The sequence below is a fragment of the Phyllostomus discolor genome, chromosome 14 (assembly GCF_004126475.2).
Source record: "Phyllostomus discolor isolate MPI-MPIP mPhyDis1 chromosome 14, mPhyDis1.pri.v3, whole genome shotgun sequence".
In the NCBI taxonomy this organism is placed as follows: domain Eukaryota; kingdom Metazoa; phylum Chordata; class Mammalia; order Chiroptera; family Phyllostomidae; genus Phyllostomus; species Phyllostomus discolor.
In genome coordinates, this window is record NC_040916.2 from 20,121,986 (window position 1) to 20,148,643 (window position 26,658).

Genomic DNA, 26,658 nt, shown 5'->3' on the forward strand with positions numbered 1-26,658 from the left:
TGAAAGGCAGAAGCTAGACGAGTATCGAGAGGCGAATGGAGACGTTACAACGTTCCCTTGCCGGTTGGAGTGGTATTATTATTGAATAATATTTTTATTAAAAATTTCTAGATTAAAATATTTATAAGCCAGCCTTCGCAGCAGTTCAGCAAGGCATTGAATCTCCGGCTGTGGAGCCTCAGAAGCCCCAAGAGACTGCCACCTGCAGGTCACTCGGGTGAGCGCACCCCCTCCCCACACACACTCACGCTCCATACACATGGTGTGCGTGCAGGTTTTGTAATGAGAACCCAAAGTGAGGAGTGGCTGTGTTTACGCGTGTCAGGCGTTTCTCTGGACTTCGCCGGACTATTCTCCGGCATTTCTCTTCTCCAGGTTTGAAGCCGGAAAGAGAAGGGAGATGACGAGGCAGCAGCTGGAGCCTGTGGGGGAGGAGGTGGAGTCCAAGGAGCAATGGGACACGAGCCTGGTGGTTCTGGCAAAACTGAAAGGACTCACGGGCGCCCCCTAGCTGAGAGACGATGCTGCAGGATACCCACAGGGAAGAAGCCTGTTCTTCTGGCAGGGGGCAGAGCAGCCGCTCAGACCCCCAAGGGGAGCCTTGAACACCAGCAGAGGCTGATGTGCACTAGGAGCCCCGCCCCCCGTCCTCTGCACCCTCTCAGTTTCTATCCAGTTTCGTCCCTCTGCTTTCACTGGGCGACCCCCTGAGTGTCCCTGGCTCCCTCTCGGGGGGGGGGGGGGGGGGGGGGGGGGGGATGAAAAGGCAGGGAAGCGCCTGCTCCTGAGAGGTCTGGGGGCTCCCACCACCGGCATCTCGGCTCAGCCTCTGAGACACGAAAACCAAGACTAGAGAAGACAAAGCCTTCACCCCAGACACGTTCGGGGGACACTCTTTCTGGTAGCCCGCCAGCGTGGTGCCCACTCCTCCCTGTGGTCTGGCTGCTGGTGGAGACCTGAAAATAGTGGGTGTTCCTCCTCCTCGCCGCCCTCTCGGCCCCTCCCTCTCTCCGCGCCGCTCCGTCTGTGCAAGTCAGCACGTAACCCAGTGGCCGCTGCCCTTCTGGGGGCTGTGGCTCTGAATCTCCGGGCCGGGTTTATTCTGGTGTCGGCAAGAAGCGGCACACAACCGCTGCAGGGCCTTGGGAGGCTGGCGGAGCGGAAACCTCTGCTGTTGCCCCCGTGTCCTGGCAGGAAGTCCAGGGCACCGGCTGCAGCCCCCAAACGGCCAGCAGACGAATCATCGCTGGTGCTGAGGGCTGGGGGCGGGGGGGCTGGGGGCTGGGGAGGGCTCACCGGTCCTTGTCTTGATGTTAAAGGCCGTGGGCGCTGCAGTGGGATGAATGTTTCCTCAAAATTCACACCCACTCAGAACCTCAGAAGGTGACCTTTTTTGGGAACGGGGTCTTTGCATAGGTCATTACGTCAACACGAGGTCACGCTGGATTACGGTGAGCCCTGAACCCAGTGACTGGCGTCTTCATAAGAGAAAAAGGAGGGCGATTTGGACACACACACACACAGGGCAGTGCTTGTAACAGCTGAGGCCAAGGCCGCGGTGAGGGAGCCACCAGCCGGGGAAGCCAGCCAGCACCAGCAGAGGCTGGGCCGGGCAGGGAAGGGTCCTTCTTCCCCGGGGCCTTTCTGGGGGCGGTGGCCCTGCCGGCACCTCGACTGCAGGCTTCGTTTGAGCCCGCAGGCTGTAGCAATGTGCGTCTGTTGTTTTAAGTCACCCAGCGGTTGCGTGTCACGGCAGCTCCGGGACACCGAGAGGGAGGGACTGGATGAGCACACCTTCACGACCCTCCAGAGTCACGTGGAAGGCACTGGGTGCACAAGGAAAGGGGAAATGAAAGGCAAAGGCCAGCGAAACGTGGGCGTCGCATATGCTTTCCAAGGGGCGGAGTTAGGGAGTGAGCACCGCCCCCGTGTGCGACAGCTCCGCCGAGGCGGAGGGAGTGCCCGCAGAGCCCGGGTGCCGCGGAGGAGGACGACGAGCGAGACCCCACCGCGGGAGTGAGTGGGACGGGCAGGACAGGAAGCCGGGCTCAGTCTGACACGCGTGTGGTCGATGCCCCTCGGGTCGAGGGCCTGAAGGGCCGGTGACAGGGCTCTAGCAGTGACAGGAGCGGAGGGCACACGCGCGTACAGGGCCGGGCAGCAGTGAGGCCTGCTTGAGTGCGGTGGGCCGGGCAATAGCGCGGTGTCATAATTTACAGTTTTCATTTGAACGTTCCGCCTAAGGTGTCACATGGCGGCGTGCTTGAGTGCGACCTGGTTATGTTACAGAATTGCGTGCTTATGATTTTGTAGTAAAAAGGGGACGTTATCTATGTGGGGCGCCGTACTTGGGAGGGAGGAAAGGCAGACCCCGTTGGGGTGCGTGCGGGGAGGGGGGCCCGCGGTATGATGTCCAGCACGCCCCTCCCCCCACGTGTGCGCTCAGGAAGCGCCTCCTGCCCCCTCCTCTGAGCCAGCTCAGCTGCCCCAGCCGGGCCCTAATGAGGCTTCGGGTTGTCGCCTGAGCAGTTGCGGACGGAGACTGGAAAGAGCTAAAACCCCTTGGCTGCTTGCCACCCCTGAGTATTCACTGAACCTCACGGGGTGCGGGGCTGCGGGGGAGAGCCGCTCCAGTCCAGTCCGCCAGGGCCCCGGGCAGCTTCTTGCCCTCCGGGGACAGACCGGCTAGCCCATGAGGGGTCACTTGACAGTCTAACCCTAGCCCTGACTTCCCGGTTATTCCTGGATTATGGTTTTTTGTGTGGGCTTCTTTTTTGGTTTTGTTTGTTGTTGTTGTTGTTTGGTCTTGAAACTCTCAGGCAGTGCGGAGCTGGATCTCCAAGCGGCGGTCTCTTGGCTGGGCTGTCCTGTCTCCTCTCCCCGCCAAGGTTAAGGCCAGAAGTGGGGGTCACAGGCCAGCAAAGGCGGCCTCTGTGTTCTTTGTCCCTGGGGAGAGGCTGCTGTCCTGCTGTTGCCTGGACTTAACCTCTCACCCCAAATAGAAAGTCCCGACTGCCGAAAAGAAGCTGATAGGGGTGTTGGCTAGGGCAGTCATTAAATTAACCATCCCCATGCCAAAGCTGACAAACGACTTTGGGCAAAGACAAAGCACCGTGCTTACCCCCAAACTTGAATGTAACGTAAACCTAATTAGCTGGGGACCAGGGCCAGACCACCGTTTGTTTGACAGTATGGCCGTTAAGAAGAGGTAATCTTAAGAAAACGGGGCCTTAGGTTATTGATCAGTCTTTAAAAAGCCGTTTGGGCTGTAGATGCCATTTTATTCCCGTCTCCCACGGCCTCCAATCTGAATAGTCGTAATTGATGAAGAGAATTATCACCTGCAGGCACCTGGGGAAAGGTTTAATCCTGCTTTGTAGGCAATGCCTCAGGAGGCAAGCCAGAAATCAGAAAGCTGCGTTTTTAGAGAAGAAAAATGTCAACAACGATCGGAGGAAACGTAAGCATTTTCTGGCAAAGTAGCAATTAAACAAAAATCCAATTTTCCAGGAGACACGGGTTCTCCAGCCTCCCAGCTAATGGCGGTTTGCCGAGGTGCCTGGTGGGTACCGACGGCTGATAATTATCACCCTGGCCCTCGCCGCACCCAGAGACGCTGCTCACGCTCATGACAAAGACCATCTGTCATTTCCAGAAAACTTCTCGGAGACATACCAAAGCACTGCATCTCAGGCGTGCACTAGCCTTCATTTTAGGATGGAAAATAAAGGATACATCCTGACAACAGATTTTTTGTAAAATTTGAATTTGATTTCAGGAAAAGACAAGAATATGAACTCTTTGGAGTTGGGGCTTTTTCCGAACATGCCGAACAGTTGTGAGCCAATGGCCTTCCAGTATTTAATCCCAAAAGAGAGATGTGCCTCCTCTGAGCCACGGGGGAGGGAGGCGTGGGTGGCTGGACACGTGGGTGGGTCTCTATGTGCAAGCCGAGACCGGGCGGGGTGTCCCTGTCGCCTCCTCCCAGCCACCCTTGGTCCCCGAAGGCCCCTGTCTCTCTCTTGCTGTCACAATCTCGGCCTTTTTTGCTGGTGACGTGGGACCCCTGCTGTCCCCACCACAGCGATGCTCCCGCCGCCTCAGCTACTGTCTGGTCCCCATGGCCTCACAGTGACGTGTCCTTTGTCACTTTGTGACATCAGGGGCTGCATTCGTCCCACATTTTCTAGCCACAAGCGAACAGCTGCCTACCCTCCAACACCAGCATTGGCTACTCCGCTTCTTACGCTTAAATCCTTGAAGCCCAAGGCCGTCAGTTGCCCAGTGCTCGTGAATGGACTTGGAGACGCAAGTGTCTGCTTCACAAAATTTGCAAAACGTGCTTTGGTGGTATTTCCTTCAGTCTTTGCAGCTAGAGGATCTCTGACCGACTGCCGTTTGCACCGGAAGGTAGTGGAACTCACTCTGGACTGGTGACCCCCTTCTCAGAAGAAAAGCAGGACATGTCCAGAGGACCCAGGACAGCAAGGCGAGAAGTGAATTTCAACCCAGCCCATCCAGTTAGCACCTGTAGGCACAGACAGCCTCGGCTTTGTGTACAAGTCATTATGAGTGGTTTATTAATTCAACAAACACTTGTAGGCACTCAGTAAATATGTGTTTAATGAATTGTCGAATGCATTAGTTACATTAGGCATTGTGGGATGTTATACTGAGGAAGAAAACGTAATTTCTCCCCTCCGGGAGCCCATCACTCGATGGGGCCGCTGGTGGACGGGGCAGGGGAGCAGACGGGCATTGTGACAGTAGTTACATGTGGAGAATGCTGACTGTGTCCCCGGCACTGCCGGCCTCTCTCCGTGGATGGTGACAGCTCGTGTTTACCAGGGCCTTGCTGCGTCAGCTCAGTCATCCCCGTGAGTGAGCGAGCCCCGGCCCAGAGAGCTTCAGAAACTCGCCTTAAATCACACAGCTAGCAGGTGGCCAGGCCGGAAGTCAAGCCAGCCGTCTGACTGGGACCTCCCAGCTTAGACCGCAGGACTGTGGGGCGGCAGTGGGTGAGCAGAGGGGTGGGCGGTCAGAGGGGCTGGTAAAGAATGTGCACTTGAGGAGCCTGGGTGGTCGATGGAGAGAGCAGGGCAGAACCAACAAGGAAGCCAGGGTTCCTGCCTCGGGCAGCTGGGAAGCCGGTGCCCCCTGCTGAGCTGGGACCCCCCCCCCCTCGGAACGGCAGGCTCGGGGGCGTGCGGATGGAGGGAGTGGGGGCTGCAGTCCGGGGCGCGGAGTTCATGGTGCCATTGGGCCAACGTTCGTGTGGACTTCCAAGCAAGCACGCTAAGGTCTTGTTACACTTGAGGAGGAGATCCCGGCTGGAGGCGAGGAGCAGGCTGTCACCTGCATGTCATGCTTTGTCCCTTCTCCTTGAGTGCTGGAGGCTGTGGGGCGGGACTAGGGACGGTTCACAAATGCTGTGGTTTTATTCTGCTTGAGGAGAACCTTGGAATCCCTCATCATGACTTAATACAGCCACTCCCACTTTCTCCTCTGATGTGTGTGTGTGTGTGTGTGTGTGTGTGTGTATTTGAAGGTAGCATGTATACACAGAGAGATACAGATAAGTAGGTAGATAGTGGCAGGTAATAGGTAGATGGCAGAGACAGGTAGGTGGACGTGGGTATGGATTTGTACACCGAAACTCGGGGCACAGCTTCAAGGACGAGGGAGACAGAGCTCCTGAGCCGGGGGCACGCGTCCGCGCCCACGGAGGTGGAGAGAGGCGGCCAGTCTGCGGCCTGCCCTTCCCCCTCTGGTCACTGACCCGCCGTGCTGCACTGTGATCTGTGAGTGTGCCCCACAGCCCGTCCACGCAGCATCCCCGGCCCTCCCCGGCCAACTACACGGTTAAACGCCCTGAGAGGCTGGTCTGAGCCTGGGTGCGTGGACATAAATGTGACCCCAGGTGGCTGAGGACATCCAGTGTGGACCGTAAGGGGCAGGCTGGGGCGGGTGGGGGCGGGGGCAGTACCGGGGGTGGGGCTGTCGGTGGGTGTCCCGCTTGCCCCATGCCAAACTTTCTTTCCCACGGGCCGGAGCCGCCTCCCAAAGCCGGGGTCTGATTAGCTCACACTTGATATCTTTGCTGTCTGGTGAAGGACCTCTGTCTCTCTCACTGTGGTGTCATTAGCATCTCACGGCCTTGGGCACCGCCTCTGGAGAGAGAGGTCCTTGAAGCAGCCCCAGAATCCTGCAGGAATTGTACTGATGGACTTCACAACCAGGCAGTCCCCTTCGTGACCCGTCAGTTCCCAGGAGCAGAGGATGGCTCGGCCACTGCCATCCTCCTCATGGGCTCCCGGGTCTAGGTGGGTGGCTGTGCACACGCCCGAGGCCATGGTCATGGCCCCAGTGGGCTCTTGGTCACCGAGAAGGCCAGTGTTCTCACACCTGGTACTCCACGGGGGGAGTTCACCCACTCTGTGCTGTAGGGTACAGATTTAGCCTCCAGCAAGTGGCATTTATTTATAGCAAACTGTATTTGCAAAATGCTTTGCTGCGTAGGGGTTGCTAACTACATGTCAGGTTGGCTGTCCCTCCACTTGTAGGAAACCGTCCTGCCGTCCGCCGCTGGCCTCCAGAGCCTCCCCGGGGAGCAGCTCGGGGCGGGTGGGTGGGGGGGGTTGTGGCAAAGGGGTGGAAGGAGGTCACACCCGGGCCATCTCCGTCACAGGGCACTGGTGCCAGTTATAGTCTTTCAAGACCTTAACTGTAGCTTATTTCTTATGTCCAGAGACTGTGTACTTGAAATAGAGACTTGAAACAGAATATTCATCTTATTAAGAGACGGTGTGGTGTCTCAAATTACTGGAGTATTTCTACCCAGGACCTACCAGAGGGGAGAGGTGGGGAGAAGCAGCTGTGGACTCAGGGGGGGTAGGTTGGGAGGGTTGGGGGGGCACTAAGTCTCCAGGAAGCAGCGGGAGCCGCCTCCCTTTCCCTGTCCACACAGACCTCCCTGCTGCCCGCTGCAGCGCGAGGGGAGCTGAAGGTGAGTGTGGAAGATTGGACTCCCCTGCAGCTCTCAGGACTTGTACTCGCTCACCTGCACGGACGCGATGGCTGTAGGTGCTCTCCAGGCACAGGGGGATTGACCAGGCTTTTCACCACGGGACTCCTCCATCCAGAGGGGCATTTCCCAAGTGTACGTTTAACCTCTCGTGGAAATGCATTTCCTCCTTGAGAAATGGTGCATGCACACACACACACACACACACACACACATCTCTGTTTGCTGGAGCCTTTCAGGAGCTCACAGCCCGTCACTGCTGTGGAACTCCGCCTCCTCTTCAGAAAGCGTCTTCCTGTGTGATGGGGGGCCCAGAGGGGACCGCTTTATCTGGGCCGGAGTATTTTCAGGAGAAAGCAGATGGGGTTCTGAACTAGAACAGGAGTGGGGTGGCTTCCCACCATCTCCTTCTGCACCCCCCTTGCCTCGCCTCTCTTCCCCTAACCTGGCCGCAATTGGAGGCTGAAGGATAGAGTGGAGGCGGGGGTGGGGGTGGGGGTGAGGTGTCGCGACGCCTTGATTTCAAAAAATAAAATTATTGAATATATTGGGGCGGCACTGGTTAATACAATTATATAGGTTTCAGGTTAGCGCTTTGATTTTAATTGGGAAAGCCAGAAGACAGAAGAAACAAGGGGAGCAGCCCCGCAAATGTGCACCGTAACTAAAGCCTTAATGACGGACGGCTGGAGGGCGGGGCGGGCACCCAGCTCCCGGCGCTGCGGGGTCGCAGTGCCCTCTAGTGGCCGCGCTGGGCTATCAGACCCGCGCATCCTCAGCAGTGTGAACCGGCAGGGGGTTCTCTGGGTGGACGTGGGTGCAGGGGGTGAGGGGCGTTCCTGGGTATTTGAAGATTACAGGAGAGAGGAAAGGAATTTCTTGGCATCTTATTAACCACCCAAAGCAAATTTTACTCAAATGTGAAGGATTGGAGAATTTTAAAAATATTCCCTTACAAGTTTTGTTTTCCCCTTATTATCTTGTGTCTCTCACTTTATATTTTTCTCCTTAGGGTAAGTTGGATAGGATTGCTTTACTCATTAGTGTTTTATTAATTGATGGAGAACAATTGTGCCAGTTCAATTTCTCTTTAAGTAGCTGCGTTACTTTTCCATAACTTCATTTTCTGTGATGCCGAGGCGGTCACAGAATTTATTGCACCTTTCCTTCCCTCTCCGAGTCATTTTACACTCGCTGTCGCCATCTAGTGGTCACTTTGTGGAAACCTTTTCCCCGCCTCCTGTCTGAAGACACTCCCCACTAGGAGGGGCTGTGCATTATCTTGAGATGCATCTGATGCCAAGGGGCCTGGGGCCAGCCGGGAGGTCCTCAGGCGGTCTGGGGGGGGGGGGGGGGGGGGCTTGCAAGGCAAAGCTGTAACACTTTTATCTTGAAAAGAAGCACTATATCTGTTCTGTTTTTTTAAAAAAATTTCATTCACTTTCCTAATGAGCAAAGGCCTGTTTTTCTAGAAATAACATCAAGAATTCAAAGACCCCACCTCCCCTGCCCCAACCCCCCTTTATCCTGCCTGGTCCAGGTGGCCTGGCTGGACGCTGGGTGAGCGCAGTTCTGCCGGAATGAGGCCTCTGTACAAACACTTCCCGCCATGCATTGCATAACCTGTCAGTCACGATTCCCACGTGGCTTGGAGTGACTTCCCGGCCACCTGGCGTGGGCCCTTGGCCTCCTGCCTGGTAACATCACCCTTGGTTTTGGTGTGTGCGGGTTTGTCGTCCTCTGATAACCTCGGAAGGGCTTGAGCTCAACTCTGCCTGCATCCGTCATTAAACCAGCGGCAAATGTGAAATAAATTACCTCCCGCATCCCCAGTCCCTGAGTGAGCCCTTTGCCTTGGCATGCAGGAGGGGTCCCGGCACGCAGCCGCGGAGGGGGTCGGTGAGCGGGGAAGAGGCGTCACGCGCGTAACGGGGATGCGCCTGCGGGAGGCCGCGGTGCCCGGCGGCCTCATGGGATGCGCATTGCACAGCGAGCAAGAGGGGGAGCTCGGAGCGCTTCCTGGACTCCATAAGCGAGAACTCCGCTGGGAAGTCAGTGAGTCGTGTCTCGCAATCGCCTTCTGGAACCTTCCAACCAGTTCCCCCCAAGATTCGGCCCATCAAGCATGAGCATCGCTGTCTTGCTGCCCGTTGTTCCCAGCAAACCCCCGGGGCCCGCCTGTACTTGTCCCGTGTTTGGGACGCCAGGGGTCAGGGAGCTCCTGGGACCCCGGGGTATTTGCCAGCAGACTCCACTTCCTCCTTCCTGCAGAATTAATAAGTTAAGGGAAAAGCCATGAGGGCTTGGAGGCCTTGGAAGAGAAATACCAAGCACTGCTTTCTGCAATAAGGGAAACATGCTATTTTCTGGCATTTCCACTGTCTGTCACCAAAACATAAACCAAGAGCCAGCCCACCCCCACCTCCCCTTTACTTATCAGTCGGGGTGGTAAGGACCCGTCTTTCGGGCTTTGGAGTTCAGCTCTTTTTGAAAAAGCCAACCTTCCTCCCCACCTTGAGCGCGTTGATTAATAATGAAGCGGAGACGTCCTAGGGAGTGAAAGCTTTGGAATCCGCCGAAACTGGATTCAACTCTGAGACCTCACCGTGGATTAGCTGTGTGATCCTGGGGCCCGGGGCCCCTGTCTTCTCCTCTCTGAAATGGGTGTGATGGCAGAGCTCCATGCGGAGAGCCGATGTGAGGGCCAAGGCAGGTCTTGATTGAGTGTCACGCTCCTGGTACACACAGGCTCGGTAACGCCGACCCATAGCGATGAAAACTGTGAAGGCAGGTGTTTGACATGTGCTGGCTAGTGTGACGGGCTCTGCGATCTGCTGTCCTTTCTCCGTGGACAGTGCTGGAGGTGGGCACTGTCCATTCTCTGGGTGCAGACACTGAGCCACGGACCATCCCTGCTGTTAGGCGGCCTCACCGACGGCAGTCGCAGGCCTGTGCAGAAATGGCAGAGTGGCCCCGAGGGTCGGCGGAGCCGATGATGCTCCGAATGGAAGCAGCCTGCTCTCCCGCTGGGAGCACCTCGGGGTCCCTGGGAGGAGGGTCCCCCCAGTCAGTGGGATGACAGAATGACCTTCTTGCCCGCTCCATGACCTTTTCTGCCCTCCCCAGGACTGGACTCCAGCGCTCAGCGGCCACGCGGCCCTCGCTCTTCCTCCTCCCTCCTCCTCACCGATCCTCTTCCTCTCCTGTCTGGCAGGCAACTCCCCCTCCGACGAGTCGGAGGAGCGGGAGAGGGACCCCAAGGTGCTGACATTCCCAGAGTACATCACCAGCCTGTCGGAGTCCGGCACCAAGCGCATGGCGGCGGGAGTGCGCATGGAGTGCCAGAGCAAGGGCCGGTGCCCCTCGTCCTGCCCCCTGTGCCACGTGACCTCCAGCCCCGACACGCCTGCCGAGCCGGTGCTGCTGGAGGTGACCCGGGCGGCCCCCATCTACGAGCTGGTGACCAACAACCAGACCCAGAGGGTAAGAGGCCTGGGGCTCTTGGCTCAGGGAGGCAGCGACAGCAGCCACAGAGGGCGTTGCGGGCGGCCCGAGGAGGTGGCAGGGTGCAGCTGAGCCCGTGCCGGACCGTGGCTAGTGAGACTTTTTGTCCGGCTCATCTAGGCACCTAATTTGCTTAGATTTGCATGTTTGCCCACTAACCCACGTCAGTGCATTCACGACTCCCATGGCGATGACCCAGGAGTCCCAGGGGAGCCTTTGTGTAGATCTTGGAGCCACAGGGGCTGGGAGGAAGAAGGTAGGTGGGGGGGTGCAGTGTTCACAGTCACCAAAGCTGGGGTGCAGGAAGTCTCGGGGACAGTCGTCGGGGGAGGCTCAGCTCCGCCTCCCCCGGTTGGCCTGGGGCTGGCCCCGAGCCTGGGCCCAGTGGCAGCGAGACCAGAAGCAGCACGCCGGGCAGAGGTGAGCAGCCTGGCCGCCTGAGCCCGGAGGGCATGGTTTCCCGCCCAGCGCCCTGACTCTCAGACCGAAACGCCACGTCCACGCAGAGCCGTGTATTATGTGGCGGGGTCACGCCGTCTCCCAGCCGCCTCTCTGTTCCTCCCGGGCCCCCTCTCCAAAGGTGCAAGGAGAAAAAACGGGGACCCAGAGGGGTGACGGCAAGAAACCCGACCGAGGCGGCGACTTCACTCATGTACCGTCTCTGCCCTCCTCCGGGACAGAAACGGCAGAGTGGGTCAAAACAGAGACAGCAATGACGACGACAAATATGGGAACGTGAAAGCTCAGGGCGTGGGGCCTGAGAGACAGCAGGCAAAGGTGACCTTGGGGACGAGACGTGTAGAGTCACAGCAGTGAGCCACTCACCTGCCCGAGAGGCGTGCCCGCCTAGGTAGGGTGATACTTGCTTTCTGTGTCCTCCTCTAAGGGACACCTGGTGGGTGACAGTGTGTGTCACAGATAGGGCCTGGCCCAGCAGGGGGCCCTCGCGTGTCTGTGTTTCTCTCACCTGCCTGCCTCTGCCGTACTTCCGTCACGGGGTGTCTGAGAGTACGGTTTTCACAGGGACAAGAGGATAAAGTGTTCCCTTGGCCTACATGCACCTCTCCGATTGGATAGGCGTGACTACAGAAGCAGAGTGGGAGAGAAGGGACCATGGAGGGGCGCTAAGGGATGAAGAGAAGGAGGGGCTTGTGTCGCCATGGAGACTCAAAGTGGCAGTGGCTTTCATTGAATGCCCAGCCCTACCTGCGCCCCGCGCCCCCCCCCCCCCCCCCCCCCCCCCCCCCCCGCCTCCCCTGAGCACCTGGGGCTGCTGCCACTGCAGCTGCCACCCCAGGAGCTGCTGGGCACGAGCCTGCGAGCCACAGGCTCAGAGCTCACTTCCAGAAGCATCCGCGGGGCCAGGCACACAGAGCTGAGGAGTGGGGACCAGCTGGGTGGAACAGGAGGGTGAGGAGCCCCTGCTTCCTGCAGGGGCGTCACGAGCACAGTGAGGACCCCGAAGGGGGTTTGTCTTCAGCGACCCCCTTTCTGGGTCCCCTGCTTGCCAAACCCGCCCTGCCCCGCGTCCCTGCGCAGGTCTTAGGTAGGGGTGGGAGGCGTCCCCGTCCGAGCTAGAGGTCAGCTGCCCGTGCACTTCTCTCCCTCCTTCCTGGGGCGGGTTCTGTCTTCGCCCGTCTCTCCGCCTCCCTGCCTCTCCTTCTGATTCTGCTCTCGCTCCCGGAGCGCGGAGGTGAGTGGGGGAGTGAGGGATGCCGCATCGTGGTATCGGCCACTCGGCGTGTCTCTCGGAGAGACCTTTGAGCCCATCTTCTGCCCTCTCTCGGCCTCGTTGTGCCCCTCTTGGACTAGACCCTTCTGATGCCATCTTTCAGTCTCACCTGTGGTCACGATCTAGCACCAAGGAGGTCGAATGATACACCCAACCAGGGATCTCCCTCCCAGCACACCGGGGCTCACCCCCTTCCACCCCAGACACACCTGCTGCGCTCCCACCTCGTTGATGGAACTGAGACACCTGGGATGCTTCCTCATTTTTTTTTCTTTCTTTTTTTTCTTTCTCTAACATCCTTTCCACCACCCGGGGCCCCAGACCTCCTTCTTTACCCTCGTTTTAAGAAAATACACCTTTTGATCTGAATTTGGTTCAGTCGGGCAGAGCGTAGCGTGAGTGCGTCTGCGCACGGGGCCTCCTGCCGGGCGTGGCGGGACACCGCGCTGACTCCGAGAGCCCGGGGTGCGCGCGGGAGGGGGGGGTGGGTGTCTCCCTGGCTCAGGCCCTGGCCCCGCCCCTGGCCCCGCCCCGCTCGCGAGCCTGAGGCCCTGAGCGGGTCACCGAATCCCTTTGGCACTAAGTGTCCTCCGCTGTAAACCGTGACAACTATCTGTCACGGAGCTCAAACCGAAGTGTCAGCGCCCGGGAGGGCCGTGCGCATTCGGAAGCGCGACACCAATCAGCGATGACGAGGAACCGGCCCCCGCTCCTTAGAGGTTCCCGATGGGAGGAGGGACAGACGCTCTTCCGACTACTCGGGTTTCAGACGGCCTATGTCACCTGCTGAGAGGCTGGCACACAGGACACTACTGGCCTTGGCTTGGACGTGACAGTTTTTGTAGGGTTGTCTTTTCCTTCTTCTTTCCTCCTCTTCCTCTTGAGTGTTTGGGCCCCCAGTTTTCCAGGCTAGCCATTTCCTCCCTCAAGTTTGCCGGCTGTGTGTGGGGACGGTGACCGAGGGGCAGAGAGAGGGGGGACCCTGGGGAAGCCGAGGCTGCAGCTGTTGAGCGGACCCAGAGAGAAAGCTCTGACCGTGGCCGGCCCCGCCGGCCCTGCGGCAAGTGTCACCCTCCCCCCACCCCGGGCTGGGGTCGAGGCAGCAGGGCCCCACGGAGGGCCCCACGCCCACAGGGTCCACTTCCTCCCCGGGGACCGCCCCTCACGAGGTCCGCTCCCTCACCATCTAGTGTGACCCTCGGTGCTTGGATGCAACAGTGGCCGGCGGCTGTGCAGCCCCCGTGTGTGAGGGGGGCTGCTCTGGGCCCCGTGGCACTCAGAAGCCTCCCTGTAAGAGCCAGCCCTGCCATTCCGAGATAATAATGGTCGCTGGCATCTACTGAGGACTAGTGTGGACTCTTTATACGTGACCGATGTCTGCTAAAGTGCTGTTTCCATCCCCTTCGCCAGGGAGGAAGCCCAGTTTATGTGGTCTGCTCAAGGTCACGTGACACCCCAGCAGGGCTGGAGTTCGTGGGTGAACTCGTGAGAGAGATCCAAGGCAGGCTGGAGGAAAGCACAGGGCGTATGGGGCCAGGTGCAGGGGGCGGGGGGGATGCTCGGGGAGGCCCTGGGGAAAGGGCTGAGGCCTCGGGCCGAGGGGCGGTGGTAGGGCAGGCCCCTGGTTGCCTGGTGAAGAGTCACCGCTGGCGGAGCCCGGCCGTGGCACGCTGGGACGGGGCGGAGGGAGATGGAGCGGAGGGAGACGGCAGGCGGGGTGGGACTTGCTCCCCGGGTCTCAACCACGGGGACAACCGATGTGCTGAAGCGAGACAGGCCCCCGAGGTCCTGGGAGGTCCAGGCTTTGCAGAACGGTCTCCCGGGGCAGGAATTTCAGATCGCAAGTGGTGAGGAGGTGCCTGCCAGCTGGAAGTTACTACGTAGGGACTAGCAGAGCTTTGATGCGCGGTCCCTGGATTCTGGTGACTCAGGCCCGGCCCCTGACACTCACTTGGCTCTGCCCTCCCTTGCAGCTCCTGCAGGAGGCCACCATGAGCTCTCTGTGGTGCTCCGGGACCGGCGACGTCATCGAGGACTGGTGTCGCTGCGACTCCACCGCGTTCGGAGCGGACGGGCTCCCCACGTGCGCGCCTCTCCCACAGCCTGTGTACGTGCCCCCGCCACGGCCTCTCTCTGGCACCCACACCTCCTCGGCGTTTACTCCGCAAACTCTTATCAGAGAGGGTCTACTATTATTGGCAAAGCTCGGGGCTGGGTCCTGGGGACCAGAACGGAAGCCGTGAGGCAGCCCCCGTCTTCAGGGAGCATTTACGCTTCCGGGGAGGCGGGCGCACAGAGGCAGTGGCAGGAGGGAGGGTTTGCTAGCAGTTACACGAGGCATTTCAAGACGGTGTGGGGAGGGGACCGCTGGGTCCAGAGTTGCCCAACGAGGAAGGCTTCATGAAGGAGGCGGCACTTGCCTTCTGCTCGAAGGCGGAGAATGGAGGACAGCCTGGCGACGGGAGGGGTGGGGGGTTGGGGGGGTCAAAGTGCTGTTGCTTCGGAGGGAGGCAGGTCTAGAACGAGGCCAATGACCCACTCACTGGGCGGCAGGCACCGTGTGGGGCTGGTAGGCGCTATTAGCCACGCCCCCTAATAGGCAAGGGGAGGGGCTCGCATGGACTGAACCGGTTGTCAAGGTCGTGGGGCGGGAAGCGGAGCCAGAGCTGCCAGGCCGTGCCAGCAGCCATCCGAGTGTGGCCAGGTACACCTGCGAGGGGACTTTGGGTGGGACCAGCAGGGCTTGGTGTCCGACGGTGGGTGTGGGGAGGCAGGAGAAGTTGGGAATGGACTTTGCCTTATGACGGGGGTGGGTGGGAAGATGAAATAGCCACACCCGGGAGAAGAAGCACCCAAGAAGAAGCGAGGTTATGAGGGGCTGGTTCCCCGTGGGCCTCGGGGCCAGAGTGGGGCGGCCCCACACCAGCGGGCAGTGGTCGGAGGGAAAGTGGGTCCAGAGCGGTGTGGAAAAGCAAACCCTGGAGACAAGGAGATTCCGGTCACAGCCAGAGAAAGGAGGAACGAGGCCAGGGCCCCAAGGAAGGGCACTCCAGGACGAGGACCGGCTGTGGAGAGCAGAGGCTCGGGGGTGAACCTCAGGGCAAGTCTGTGTCCGGGGCGGCGGGCGGTGTGCAGGGAGCTGCAGAGGTGGCTGAGAACAAACGAGTGCAGCTCGCTCCCCCTCGGGGGAGGGCTGCACAGACTGGCTGAACATCCGGGAAAAACCGACGGGGAGGGCCCAAGGCAGGAGCCCCTTCTGGCCTCCAGGTCTGCAGCACGGCACTGCCCCCGGAGGGAAGCATGGGACTATCATGTCCAGTAAGGGTGCCGAGGCGCCAGTGGGCCCAGCCGGAGGCGCACAGCCCCATGGGCAGGCGGGTGAGGCTCTGACAGCCCGAAGCAAGGTTCAAGGCCCTCGGAACCTGCAGGGCCGAGCAGGTGGGAGCAAGCAAGGGAGAGGGTGGTCTTGGCAAACCCCGCCCCCGGCCTGCCCTGGGGAAGTGCGGGGGGCATTAAGGGGCCAGCGCTGGGCAGGAAGAACACAGAAGAGAAAGAGGACAACACAACAGCGGAGGGTCATTGCGAGCCAGTGTCTTCTGTCGCCCACGGGCCTTCTCTGTGAGGGTAGCAGTCTGGGCTTCTTGCTCTTGTAGCCGGGACCTGGACCTCTTGAGCCAGAAGATGATTAAGTTCATTATCAGTAAAAGTCCCTTCCTTTGGTAGAAAGGGAACCACTGGAAGAAGATGGTGCATCTTGACCGACTCACCAAGAAAGCCCCTGGACACCTGACACGGAAGCCACCAAACGGTCCCGGTCTCCGACACAAGGTCACTAGTGTCCCACCCTCGGTGCTGGGGGCCGGTGTCACTCAGATACCTGCATTCTCTAACTGTCACAGACAGCAAATCGGGCTAGTCCGTCACGAACAGGAGCGTCTGCTCGGGGCTGCACTTGCCCCGTTAACTCCGGTCCCTTCTTTTAGAGGCAGGCCTTAGGGACTCGGAGTGTCGGTCGGAGGTTGGAACTGGAAGTGCACTTGAGTTTGGCACAGGCCCGTGTCAGCCCCACACACAGCCACACACACCCCTGTTTCCCAGTAGAGGCCCGCCTCGGTGTGTGCATTCACAGAACCCGAGTTCTCAGAAAGGCCCGCTTCCTCGGGCTTGCTCTTCACCAGAGCACCGCGCATGTGACTCTGATTAGTGCCTGTGTCAATGTCCGCGCCGTCCTGGGCCCCGTCCACCCTCCGTGTCATGTGCTAACTACGCACGTCTTCGCCGGGAGCCACCGAGGCACATGTGTTTCCCATTACCTCCCCGCCGGTCGGATTCCTCGCCCTGGCTCCCGCAGCCTCCCGTGATCTCTTGTTGAAGCTCTTATCACACGTTATTATAACCACGTGGGTAATCGTATGTTTGTCTGGTAACCACGCCACAAAAACAGGGGCTGGGGCTGGCGCGATGCACCCTCCATCTTCGGCACCCGCCCAGCACCTTCTTATCAGCACCGGGCGCCCAATAAATCTTTGCTGAAGGGAAACTGAACATGGCTTTGGTGTGAGGTGTCCCCAGCGCCTTGCCCAGTGATCCTTGGGGCGAAGGACAGGCATCTGTGAGCCGATGGGGGGGCGGCTAGCAGGGCAGGATGGTGGGGGTCTCGAGGTGGGGAAGCAAGGATGGGTGTGAGTGGCAGGGATACGTGTGAGGGAGGGCGGCTGGGATGAGCCGGACCCGGGAGAAATCCCAGAACGCAGTGGTCTAGGAAGAAACAGGGAGTTGGAGGCAGGCGAGAAATCTGAGACACACACCCGTGAAGTCAGAGCCAGGCGGGGAGTGGAAACCGCCTGAGATTCCTCCCAGCGAATGGCAGTGACGGCCACCGAGTGTCTGCGGCGTACAGGAGGTTTGAGGCAGCCGGGCCAGGGCGGCCAAGATGGACGATCGCACAGAGGGACGAGACCGCGGACCCGGAGAAGCGAGGAAAGGATGGAATCCGGAATCGGGATACTCAGTGTGACCCGGGAGCAGAAACAGACACTGAAACGAGGGCCTGAGTTTGCAGACCCAGGACATCAACCGGAGGACAGCCTGACGTGCGGCCAGCTTTCTCTTGCCCAGCGAGCGTCACCCTGTGGGCATCACCTCCAGCCTGGGCCGGGGCCCAACCCGCAGGAGGCCTGGGGAGCAAGATGGGTTAGCACCCACAGCAAGGGAGGAAGCCGGGGAATGCAGAAATCAAACTTCCCAGCCCTCCACAGCGCTCCTGTCCCTGGCCCTGTGCGACGCGGCGGTCCATCCGTCCTCCCCTCACCTGTCCACTTAATCACAAGTACACGTTGAGTTCCTAACCCATAACCGGCGCTTGGATGAGTACGACATAGATGTCAAGGATCCTCAAGAAACTGGACTCTCTCACGAAGGGCACGGGCCCTCCGAGGGGTCACCGCAGTGGCTGGGTAAGAAGAGGTTCGAGGGAGGAGTCTGCAGGGTGGCAGGTAGGAAGGTGGCTGGCGGCGGTGGCATCGGACGGCCCTCGCCGGGCTCAGCGGGGTCCCCACGTCACGTTCCCCCCCACCCCGTCTGCCCTCAGGTTGCGACTGTCCACGACGCACGAGCCCAGCAGCACCCTGGTGGTCCTGGCCTGGGAGCACTCGGAGCCCCCCATCGGTGTCCAGATCGTGGACTACCTCCTGCGCCAGGAGAAGGTCACCGACAGGCTGGACCACTCCAAGGTGGAGACAGGTGAGCATCTCCTGCGGCGGGGGCCCCTCCGGATGCAGGGTGGCAGAGCGAGAGGGCTGCCCTGCCCCCGCTCTGCTCTGGGCCCGGTCCCCAGCAGAAGCGCCAGCCGTCTTGTTCAGTCCTGAAGGACCAGCCTTGTTTTGATCTTGTTGTTCTTTTTCTTTTTTAAAGAAGTGTCCGCTTCATTGCCTCCAGGCACACGCACAAAGACGGGACAATACAGGCCCGGTCACCGGAGCCCACAGTGAGGGGACAATCCTGCCCTGATTACAGAAGAAAAGGCTTCTTTGCTAATAAATAACCTCCCTCCAGGCAAGAGCCTCTGCGGACAGACTCACTCCCCCCCCCCCGCCCCCCTGACCTGTCTTGTCCTGCAGCAGACTCTGCCTTCGCCAGGCCCAGCTGGACGAAGGAAGTCTTAAATGCCCCGTGAGAAGCGTTTCGTGCCCAGCGGTTTCACCATGCACACATAGGAACAGTCAGTGTAACTCGTTCCCCAGACTGACGTGTGGGCATGGTCGCCGACTGGATGGTGGCGCCCACAGCCTGCCGCGGGGCGGATGTCCTCTGGTGACCTCCCGCTGGGCCATAGGGACGCATTCGGTGCCTCCGGGCGTGGGCTGCTGTCCACGGCTGCTGCTTCCGAGGCCCGTCCCCTGGTGCACACAGGTGCTGCCACGGTCCGGCAGCGGCCACTGACCAGACGGCTGTTCCCACCAGGGACGTGTCCTGAAAGATCTCGCAAGGGTGGCCTGTCCATCTTGCCTTAGTTGTTTCTGAACTCGTTGTGCACAGATGTCCCTAAATCTCTGAGCTAAATGTGCAACAGCCAGGAGAAGGCATTCCTTCTAAGTCTGTCTCCTTCCTCTCCTCGGAAGTGCAGCAGGTGGGGACCAGGTGATTGTCACGCTAAGTCCTCGCTGAGTGGGCCCCGCGTCCTCCTCGCTTGGCCATCGGGGTCCCTCATGCCTTCCCCATCCCTCCCCCCGGGCAGAAACGGTGCTGAGCTTTGTGGATGACATCATCTCGGGCGCCAAGTCCCCGTGTGCCATGCCCTCGCAGGTGCCCGACAGGCAGCTCGCCACCATCTCGCTCATCATCCGCTGCCTGGAGCCCGACACCATCTACATGTGAGTGACCCGTGCGGCCCGGCTGGCCCCCACCCGCACAGCCCGAGGCTCCCAGCTGGCTCCCTCCTGCTGCTGGAGTTCCCTTAGAGACGCGGGAGCTGTCTTGGGTCTCTCAAGTCTTGTCCCACTCCGCCTTACACAGACGCTTCTAAGCACTGGAGTGTGGAAGGGGGGGCGGAGCAAGGGGAGAGATGATAGTCCCGCCCTGCAAGGAGCTGGCATCCCAGCGGGGAGACAGATAAACAACTGACTTTGCCATCAGGCAGAATGAAAGTAAGTAACGTCAGGTGGAAGAGCAGGGACCACGTGGAAGAGAAGAGAAGGGGTTGGATTGTAACTCGAGTGGAGGTCACGCGCATCGGATCATGCAGACTTGCGGTGGGGAGGGTCCTGTTGGGGAAGGCACAGCAGGCGGGCGAGACAGCCAGGGGGAGCAAAGGGGCGTGGCGGCGAGCAGCAAAGCAGCTGTCCTCGGGGTGGGAGCAGGTGGTGGGGAGAAGGATAGAAGAGACCGGGAAACCCGTGGGTGCTGTCAGTCAAGGGGGGTCACTAGTTTGGGGAGGAGGGCACAGCCCAACAAGAACCCGGCTGCCGCAGAAAGCCAGCGCCGGGGGAGGAGGGACAGGTAGTTTGCAGAGGCTGCCGACGGCCGGCACTTTTCTCCAAAGGAAGAAGAGTGACCCCCAGTCACGGCACTTCGTCCTCTCTGTGGGCTCGTCCCAGTTCCTCCCCGTGTGCCCCGGGAACGACTCTTTTAAGACATTCATGAAGCAGAGGCAGAGCAGAACCCGAAAGAGGAGAGATAATGATGGAATCGCAGTCACGAGGGGGAAATTAGGGGGCTGAGGCAGAGGCCGTCGTGATGTAGTTCTGGGACCTGTTGACCCCATCGGGATGAAAAACATGTAACAATTTACAGATGAGGTCACGAGAATAGAGTCGAGGTGCGAGGAATAAATCACTCCCATCTCCGCGGCCAGGGGGTTCAAGGATGAAGAGCACTAGTCGTGTGAGTGGCTTGATTGCAGGGTGACCTCTGATGCCCAGGCTGAGTGTTTCCGACGCGGGATAAAGGACTGTGCCCGGGTGCTGGGGGCTGCGGGGGAGGGTGAGATACGTGAAGACCAGCGTCTCATACGGGAGCTGGAAAGCGCCGGGAGACATGCACGCGAACCCCAGGACGAGGGCACCTGCCGTGAAACTCAGGTGTCTCCAGGCCTGGAACGCAGTGCAGCTGGAATTTGCATGTATAACGAGGGCTCCCAGTTCCCGTGGCTGAGGCACGCTGTTAATCAGGAATTTCGAAGCTCCTGTTTACCATCAGGCTGGCGGAGCTGACTGTGGGGAGAGCCAGCCCTCCCCCACCCGGGGACCCTCCTCATGTGGGCCTGATGCGGCCAACCTTCCCGGATCAAAGAAGGGAGGCTGAGAGCATCTCCCACTCGGACATCCTTGGTGAGCTTCCAGGGTCGCCCCCGTCTGGGGGTTCCTGTAAAACAGGAACCTTGAGGGCTGAACAAGTTCCAGCCAGCGCGTGGGGCTGAAAGACGGCCAGCGTCCACCAGGTGGCGCTGCAGACCGCCGGACAGGGCCTGTGCGAGGCTGGCGTGCAGGGGGGCAGGAGCCCTGATTGAGAATGGGGAACACCTGGGCCCCAAGCCTGGCTCCCGTCTAGCCACTCAGTGATTGCAGGCGAGCTTCCAAGTTTCTGCAGCGTGGTTTTCTCATCTCTGACACAAAGGCAGGCGGCCCTCGAGAGCGCACCCCGGGAGGGTGCATCTGGGGCCATCCCAGCCCTGTGGGGTTGAGGACGCTGCTCCCGTTTTACAGCTGAGGAGACTGGGGTTCGGCCGCACGGCGTAACCTTTCCAGAGCCACACAGCTGGTTGCCTGGGCCATGGCCGGCGGTGAGGATGGGATCCCGGTTAGCATTTCCCCACGCGTGGCATCCCACCCCCAGCCACTCCGGGCTGCCGGGAGGGTCCAGAAGCGTGCTCCCAGCACCTCAGGTGGAGCACAACGCTGGCTCCCGCCTGGGCCTGCAGAGCTACAGCCGCGCGTCAGCACCGCTGGCTGTCCCGTGCGTTTTATTCAACACCCTTAAAAAAACCTTATTCTGAGGAGGGCCCACGAGCCGGAACCACTTAGGGATCCGTGGCTGAGAACCGCCTGAAAGGGTATCCGGTCCGGCAGCTTCCTTTCAGAGACAGGGAGTCTGGGGCCGGGGTGGGGAGGTGACCCCAGCCTTCAGGGCACCACCCCTTCACCCTGGCACAGGCCCCCAGGAGAGCCAGGGCCTTTGGGGGCATGTGGCAGCGGACAGGTAATCCAGGGGACCGGGGCAGATCCGGAGGGGTCTGCAGAAACCACCACACAGGAGGGGAGGGCGAGAGAGCAGCGGACACCGGCAGGAGGCCCAGGGCGGGAGGCCCGGGGGTGCTCGGGCTGGGCTGGGAACCCTCAGCCCTGGAACCGGGCTGCGCCGCTCGCAGCGAACCTGCTCCCATGGTGGCCCTCCAGGCTGGGACCCGGGCTCCTCGCTGCTGCCCAGCGGCACCGGCCGGTCCCCTCCCTGTCCTCCGACTGTTCTCGGTGGACACGCTGACGCTAACCGCACATGGAAGTGGCCGTCCGCAAAGGACTGCAGGACTGCACGTGGTGCTTCCCAAGCGTGAGGTGCTCCCCGGGCTCTCACAGTGAAAAGCAGCGGGTGGCTCCTCAGTGTCCTGGGAGGGTCAAGGGCACTGGGACGGCTGAGGAGTGGCTCTGAGGGCAAGCCACTTAGAAGGTGGTGGGTCACGAATGTTTGTCTACGATTCCTCAGTCAAGTGTGGGGGGAAAAACACCTGTGGGAAGCAGTTCCTTTCCTAGCACCTTATTAAACGTCGTCAGTACCTCGGAGCTGACTCTTACACGAACTGTGCTGTGGGAGTCATCTGGGACTTAAGCACGGGCATTTTTACCCCGGCTCAGTATTCTTTCAGTTTAGCTGAAATTAGTGCGAGCTGGGACCCACAGCCAGGCTGCCCAGAGTGGCGGGACAACCTAGGGGTGGGGAGCAGGGGGAGGCTCCAGGCAGAAGCCGGTGGGACGGACCGAGCCCCTGGTCCCGGCAGGCCTGAGCCCACAGCTGCATCTGGCCACCGTGCCCTGCGCCCAGGCAGGTCAGTGCGGTCGAAACCCCACAGCACTGGGGCCCTGGAGCAATGGAGGCTGCCAGTGTGTGGTGCCCGCTGTCCCTGCAGGAGGAGCGGGGAGGGGCAGGGGAGGCTGGCTGGCCCTTCTCTACCCAGAGTACCCCCCCCCCCCCCCCCGCCTTGTCCTGCCCCTGCTCCTGCCCCAGGTGCTGCTGCCTCACCGCAGGCGGCACTGGGCCACTCGTCCCGGGCTTGTCTTCCTCCCTGGGCTCCTCCAAGAGGGAGGAACGTTCCCCATTGGGCCTGAGCCTCCTGTGAGGATACGCAAGAAAGTGAGGAGCCTTGCTGGGTTATTGTGAGAGGCCTGGGCAGGACACCGGAGGTGGCCGTCCCCGTCAGCCACCTGCGAGGTCCTCTCCAAGTGGCAGGACCCTGGCCCTGTCGCCCAGAGCAGGAATGACTGGGTCAGTCCTTAACAGCCAGTCTCCATCCTCCTGTGGGTGGGGTGGGAGCTCTCAGAGCCACTTCTCATTGTCACCGTGCTCAGTGGCATGTTGCCACGCAGCACCCGGGGCCCTCAGGGTGGCATCTTGGGGTCGAGAAGAGCCGCCTGCAGGAGGCAGAGCCCTGGCCACTGGCAGGACCAGGCCCTCCCCTCTGGCAGCCTCGCTTCGCTTCGGATGTTAACGAGAACCATCATCAGTCCTCGGTGTCACAGTGTCAGCTGAGCACGGCCAGGACAGAAGGACAGGACAGAAGGACAGGACAGAACAGGGTAGAGCTGAGTCAGGCAGCCTCACTGGGCTCCGGGGGCTGTGCTGGGGTTTTCTGCTTCCTCACATCCCCACCTCACAGATAAGGGACGCAGAGCCCAAAGGAGTTGAATCACCCCCACAGGGCGGGGAGTGGAGGCCTCAGACCCGGTTCTGACCCTCCGTTTCCATGGATACGCACCCTTCCTGCGGCTCCCGGGCTGTCAGATGCATCTGCTCCCCACCCCTGGAGTCCCCGACGGCTCAGCAGGTCTGGGCGCAGGTGGGAGTTCCTGTTGCCCTCGCTGCTGGTCGGCGGGGCCACTCTGAGGGCCAGGGCTCTGTGCCCCGGTGCCTCCCATCAGATAATGTCCCCAGACGGCAGCTAACAACACAGGACCCCACAGAAAGCAGCGAGGGGCCCCAGACCACAGGCCTGATGGCCCCGGGTGGTGGCAGGAAGTGCGTTGTGGAGTCACAGGGCGGAGCAGCCGGGGCCACCCCCACCCCGCCCCACCCAGGCAGAATGTGGCCGTCCCCAGGGCCTCGGTGCTCCCTGTTAATGACTCCCCCTCCCTTGGCCAGGTTCACCCTGTGGGGCGTGGACAACACGGGACGGCGCTCCCGGCCCAGCGACGTGATTGTGAAGACCCCTTGCCCTGTGGTGGATGACGTCAAAGCCCAAGGTAAGCGGCACCGGGGCCGGCAGGTCTGCCACGGATGCCCCGGGGACCTCCCCTCGTTGGGGATAGGGAGCAACTGTGATCTTTGTCACGAGGGGACTGGCGGCCCAGGAAGGAGTGTGAGGAGGAGCCGGCTTTGATCAGGCCACCGAGATGGGTGTGTGGGTTGGTCAGGCAGAGAAGGGCGTTCACACAGGGCGGGGGCCTGTCTAGAAAAAGCCACCCCGGAGTCTCCTGTCTCATGAGTGGGGTGACCACCACCAGCCCCTGACACTGGCACAGAAAAGTGAAGGACAGACATAGCCCAGCCCCGCCCATCTCTGAACGCCCCACTTACAGACCGGGGCCCTCGTGTCCATCTTGTGGGGTGGTGGGGGGCTTGGAATTCCCACGGCAAGTTCTTAGCCCCCAGTGGGCCTTTTGCAAATAACTCGTAATATCACAAACCTTTATTTTCAAAATCGCCATCCTTTGGACCTCTGGATCCTTTTTCAACGGCCTGAGAATTTTTAAATTTTGAACATTGGAGTGGATTTCTGAACTAACATTCCCTTTAATGCAGCCACGCTTGCCGGCCACAAGGGTTTGGGGGAGCCTGGTGTGGCGAGGTGTCCCCGAGGAACCCAATGTGGGTTCCGCTTGCTCTCGAGTCCGGAGTCCCCTCACTCAGCTAACGTTCTTTCGACCTCCTGTCTTGCCCGGCCTTGGGCTGGCCCCTCGGAACCCTGAGGAGGGAGGACCGCGCTCCTGTCCCCGTGGGCGGCGGGCAGAGCAGGGAAGGAATGAAAGTGCGGCAGTGTCTCGGGGCAGCAGGGGTGAGAATGCATTCACTCCGGCCTAAGAAACTCCCCCAGCGATGCCCACCGTCCCCGGCAGCCCTGCGTGCACTTGGAACTGGGGCAAGAAATTAGGTTGCTGTGCCTTTAAGTTATCAGGGGGCCCAGGGGGCCAAGTCTGCTTTAGGAACCCATGGCCTTGGTCGCTTCATCCGCAGACTTGACTTGGGATCTGAGACAGCACTGCTGCTGGTCTTCGTCCCCAGCTGTCTGGGAAGGGAATGCAAACAAGTCTCCTTCCTCTGGCAAGTTTAGTGAGAAAACACTTCGTGATAAAGTGCTCTGAGCGCCGTAAGAAAGAATGCCAAGGCTCTCCAAATTCACTGCCCCTTTGCCACCTCACCAAGTTCGGCTTTGCAGCGTCTGCCTTGGAGGCAGACCTCCGCAAGCTGTAAATTAAACCGAAAGGTTACTCATTTGGAACTGCAGAATGTACTGGATGCGATGTGTGTGTCACCACCGATCGGCTTCCCCTCTGGTCCGGGTGGCTCCCCCAAGGCTCCGCAGTCATGGGCGCAGGTGGCTTTTGGGTACTGCGGCCCCTCGAGGCTCCCCCTGTGGCTCGAGGCGGGACTGGGCACGCCTCGCTTCCTCCCCAAGCCCCACGCCTGCCCCGCTGCCCAGGGCTTCCCGGTTGCTTTTATAGGACCTGCTGGGTACTTAAGCACATGTGACCAGCAGGTGCCAGGGAGATCATGCGTCCCGGGGGCGAGTGTGGAAGCCCCGCGGACCAACACGGAGGGCTGCTGAAATAAAGTCTTCTTCCCCTACTCTCCACGGATGGGCCGGTGGGGGTCCAGTAGCTTCCTACATCCTCTGAACGCAGCCCCCACCTCGCTCCCTAGAGCACCCCCTTCTGGTGCCTCCACCTCCTTCCTGCCTTCATCCTTCCTCTGCTTGCCTGGGATGGCATCACCCCTGAAGTGTTAGTCCATGAGCTGTTGCCTCAGGCTACCTGTGTTTAGGAAACTTGAGTACAGACGAAGAATATTGTGACTGAAATTGACCTAGATGGTACTGTAGTCAAAGGCTTTCATTTTATACAGAAACAATGGAAACCCGATGGGGTCAAGGTAAAAGGGAATTACTCAACCCACTTTCTCCAGATGCTGGGCTCATTATTAAGTAATTATGGAGTAGTGCATGCATGCATGTTTATATATATAACCATCTCTGTGTGTGTGTGCAACCTTATTTATCTGTCTGGTCTGCCCTCCTCAGAAATAGCAGACAAGATCTACAATCTCTTCAACGGCTACACCAGCGGGAAGGAGCAGCAGACGGCCTACAACACCCTCCTGGACCTGGGCGCCCCCACCCTCCACCGGGTCCTCTACCACTACAACCTGCACTACGAGAGTTTCGGAGAGTTCACCTGGCGGTGTGAGGATGAGCTGGGACCCAGGTAAGCGACACTCTTCATTGCCTCTTGCCAAGGCCTCGGCTCATGGAGAGTCTGTGCCTCCTCCGCTAGGAGGGATGCACTCAGGCCTGTGCCTGGGTGCCCGCGGGGAGCTTAGGCGCGTGCAGACGGAAGCCCCGTGACTGCAGACAGCTCGGTGCGTGCAGGCCGGTTCTGCCCGAGCTGTAGCTAGGTGGTCAGGGCACGGGCGTGTGTCCTGAGCTCTGGAAACACTCTGTTAGGACCCGAAATCACCAGCTGTCCTAGAGGACAGCTTGCTGTTCGGGACGGCGCCCCCTAGTTCCTTACTTCTGAAAGAAACAGGACATTTAGGATTGTCTTCCCGAAATAAAACGGTTTCACGTGTGAGGTCGGGAGGAATCTTTATACAGCCCACAGACCGTTTCCTGACGGCCACGAGGGCTGGCCGTCCTAGAGCAGACAGATGGACCAGGGTTCGGAGGAAAACCGACCAGGGGCTTTCAACTCGGTGTGTCTCAGTTTTGGTGAAAAGTCAGCCCTGGGTTAGAAAGTTGATACACGCTAAGGAATGTCCTCACTGCCCTATACCTTATCACATGCCTGCCTGTTATTACTCATATCATCCCCTCCCCACTCCCCTCTCCCCCCTCCCTCCTCCACCCATCCTCCTCCCGCCCCTTGTCCCCTGACATTTATTGGGTGTAAAGATACAGCTCTTGGTCAGGAGACATAAA

At 60.0% G+C, this 26,658-nt stretch overlaps 1 protein-coding gene across 2 annotated transcripts in view; it reads left to right on the forward strand.

Annotated features, from left to right (window-relative positions):
• Nucleotides 1–26,658, forward strand: part of ASTN1 (astrotactin 1) — a 272,757-nt gene that overhangs the window by 240,355 nt on the left and 5,744 nt on the right. For both annotated transcript variants that reach the window (XM_028530660.2, XM_028530661.2), the window contains exons 17-22: nucleotides 10,239–10,507; nucleotides 14,234–14,367; nucleotides 17,851–18,002; nucleotides 18,997–19,132; nucleotides 23,607–23,707; nucleotides 25,762–25,945. In XM_028530660.2, coding sequence (XP_028386461.1) covers nucleotides 10,239–10,507; nucleotides 14,234–14,367; nucleotides 17,851–18,002; nucleotides 18,997–19,132; nucleotides 23,607–23,707; nucleotides 25,762–25,945 — 976 coding nt within the window. The remainder of the gene's footprint in view (nucleotides 1–10,238; nucleotides 10,508–14,233; nucleotides 14,368–17,850; nucleotides 18,003–18,996; nucleotides 19,133–23,606; nucleotides 23,708–25,761; nucleotides 25,946–26,658) is intronic.